Here is a 2,493-nt window from a genome sequence, read left to right as displayed (position 1 = left end):
ATATATATATATATATATATACAAACGCAAAACGCGTTCACCCTCTTGTGGAATCGCCTAGGAACGGAAGAGTGAAACTCATTTGGTAGTCGCATCATTTAACTGTTCAGGGAAGCGAGAGGCAAAAGGGTGAAGTTGGGGCAAAACGAACAAATAGCGGGCACATTAACGAAAACGAAGAAAAAAGAGCCGAAGGAAACCGATAGTCATCGTTAACATTAGTACAGGGGAAAGAAGGGTGAAGGAAGGAAAGTTATTTCACTCTTTTTGTTTGTTTCCTTTGGTTTTGTGCGCATAAGCAACTAACGACGACCAAAAATGTCCAATTCGAGTGGCAAAACAAAACTATCTTTTGAGAAGCGCGTTGTCGGGACCTCGGGACGTGGGAGTCGTGACTCACTTTCCGTCTCTAACAGTGAGTCTATGAACACAAGTAACAATGGGGTGCTATCTACACCACAGAATTGCGTCAGTTCCCCCCCGAACCCGCCAGGACGCGGATTCAGCACTTGCGTATTGGAGGTCTTGTCAACCGATCCCCCGACAGTGCGTGAAGGCAGCACACCTCCTGCAAGCAGCAGGAGCACAAATAACGTTACCGTGAGAGTGCCGGCCAGCCGGAAGGTATCTTCTGTCCATGGCTCATCCAAAACGCTTTCACAGGGAAATGTAGAAGGAGGCAACATAGTAGTAAATGGTGAGGAAGGGGGACCTCCCATTCCCTCAAACCTGCTGCTTTCTGCCTTCTCACCGTCACCGTCTGTAAGAGCAAAACCCCCGAGGCCACACCTCGTATCAGGAGACTTGGTGCCCTTGACACCCAATACTCCGTTTAGTTTGCTTAGTGCAAGTGAGAAGTGTACCCCCAGCAGTAGGAGCAGCAGCGGCAGAGAGATACAAAAGCGGATACTTATGGGAAGTGGAAGGAAGTGTAGCAGCAACGAAAGTAGCAAGGTGGGGACACAATCCATTGGTAATATCAGTCCAAGTTGTGTTACTCTACCAAATGACGTGGGAGACGGCACACCCCTGCGGGTTAGTCTCGCCCATAAGGCACTTATTGGCAAAGGAAGCTTTGGTGTCGTATTCCAAGCCATGAATCGGGACACAAACCAGATTATCGCCGTAAAGGAAATTGCGTTCACTAGTAACGCTGACAGCCAACTGCTGGATACAGTGAGGAGGGAGCTTACCACTTTGAAGCTGCTAGATCATCCCCATATCGTCAAGTTTCTGGGCGGCGAGTGGGCTGACAATTGTCTACGGATATATCTCGAGTACGTGTCGGGTGGCAGCATTAGCAGCGTTCTTCGCACATTCGGACCGTTTCAAGAGAAGCAGGCATCTCGATTCACTCGTCAAATGTTGGAGGGACTGGCGTATTTGCATAGCAAAAATATTATACATCGCGACCTCAAGGGGGACAACCTGCTGGTGGATCCGAATGGAACTCTGAAGATTTCCGACTTCGGTACCGCAAAGAGTTTGGTTGAAAATCAACCTCCGCAACATAACGGGGTTCCCCCAACACCAGCGGGAACGGCGTATTTTATGGCTCCCGAAGCGATAGTCGGTGATCCGGTGGGACTGTCAAGCGACATTTGGTCCGTTGGCTGTTGTGTTATTGAAATGCTAACTGGCAGTGCCCCCTTTTCGCATATGAAAAATCAATACAGCACCATGTTGTGCGTCGCGGAGCATAAGGGAGAGTTGGTGTCTTCGATGATCCCAAAAGGAAACAACTTCTCAAGTAAAACCCTTGATTTCCTTATGCGCTGTCTGCAAAGAGACCCAGAGAAACGATCGACTGCTTTGGAACTGTTGGAGGACCCATGGATTCAAAACCCACCTGAAGACACGGAGCTTTCCTGCTCAACTGCCCTTCCACCATGTGCTCCCAGCCTTCAGCGGGATCGTAGCAGCGGTGGGGGAGTGTTTGAACCACCTTTCGGTGCGTTTAACGACATCGTCCGAACACCAAAGTTCAGCCACTTCAGTTTCTGTACAGAAGAGACATCTTCGCTTTCTGAAAGCAAGGGAGGGAATAGCACAAGGAAAAGTAGCACAAAATCAAACAGGACACCGCGTGAGTGGCGTGGTGAGAAACGGCACAGTGAAAGCCACGGTGGCCTTAGCAACAGTTGTCAAAAGGAGCGAGACCGCGATAGCGCACGCGAGGAAAGGCGAAGTGCGGGAGGAAGTGTGTTGGGTGTTTCTTTCCCCAATATTTGAGGGTGGAAAAAAAAGGGAAAAGAAAAGAAAAGGCAAAAGAGGCTGAAGCAGTATCAAAAAAGGGAAGTAATTAAGTCCTGAAATGCTCCTCTCTTGCGTTTTTTTTTAAAGTAAGAAAAGAGGGCATTTAAGATCAAAGTGGGTGATGTTGGTGGTGCGAGTGGTTGTAATATTATTACTACCAGCTGGAAGTGCCTCTGAGGAAACGTACGGGGTCATCCACGCGGTTTGGGGGTAAAAGTCAGTTGTTTAGATGGATCA

At 48.7% G+C, this 2,493-nt stretch overlaps 1 protein-coding gene across 1 annotated transcript; it reads left to right on the top strand.

The window, feature by feature from the left end:
• Positions 1 to 318: 318 nt before the first annotated feature.
• On the top strand, positions 319 to 2,232 carry TEOVI_000849700 (protein kinase, putative; the record flags this gene model as incomplete). Its single annotated transcript, XM_067222417.1, has 1 exon — positions 319 to 2,232. The coding sequence occupies one exon, from the start codon at positions 319 to 321 to the stop codon at positions 2,230 to 2,232; it is 1,914 nt and encodes a 637-aa protein (XP_067078518.1).
• Positions 2,233 to 2,493: the final 261 nt, after the last annotated feature.

This window comes from Trypanosoma equiperdum (assembly GCF_001457755.1).
Source record: "Trypanosoma equiperdum strain OVI genome assembly, contig: ctg_1627, whole genome shotgun sequence".
NCBI classification, from domain to species: Eukaryota; Euglenozoa; class Kinetoplastea; order Trypanosomatida; family Trypanosomatidae; genus Trypanosoma; species Trypanosoma equiperdum.
Note: the sequence above shows the minus strand (reverse complement) of the source record. Positions and strands in the feature narration are given on the sequence as shown.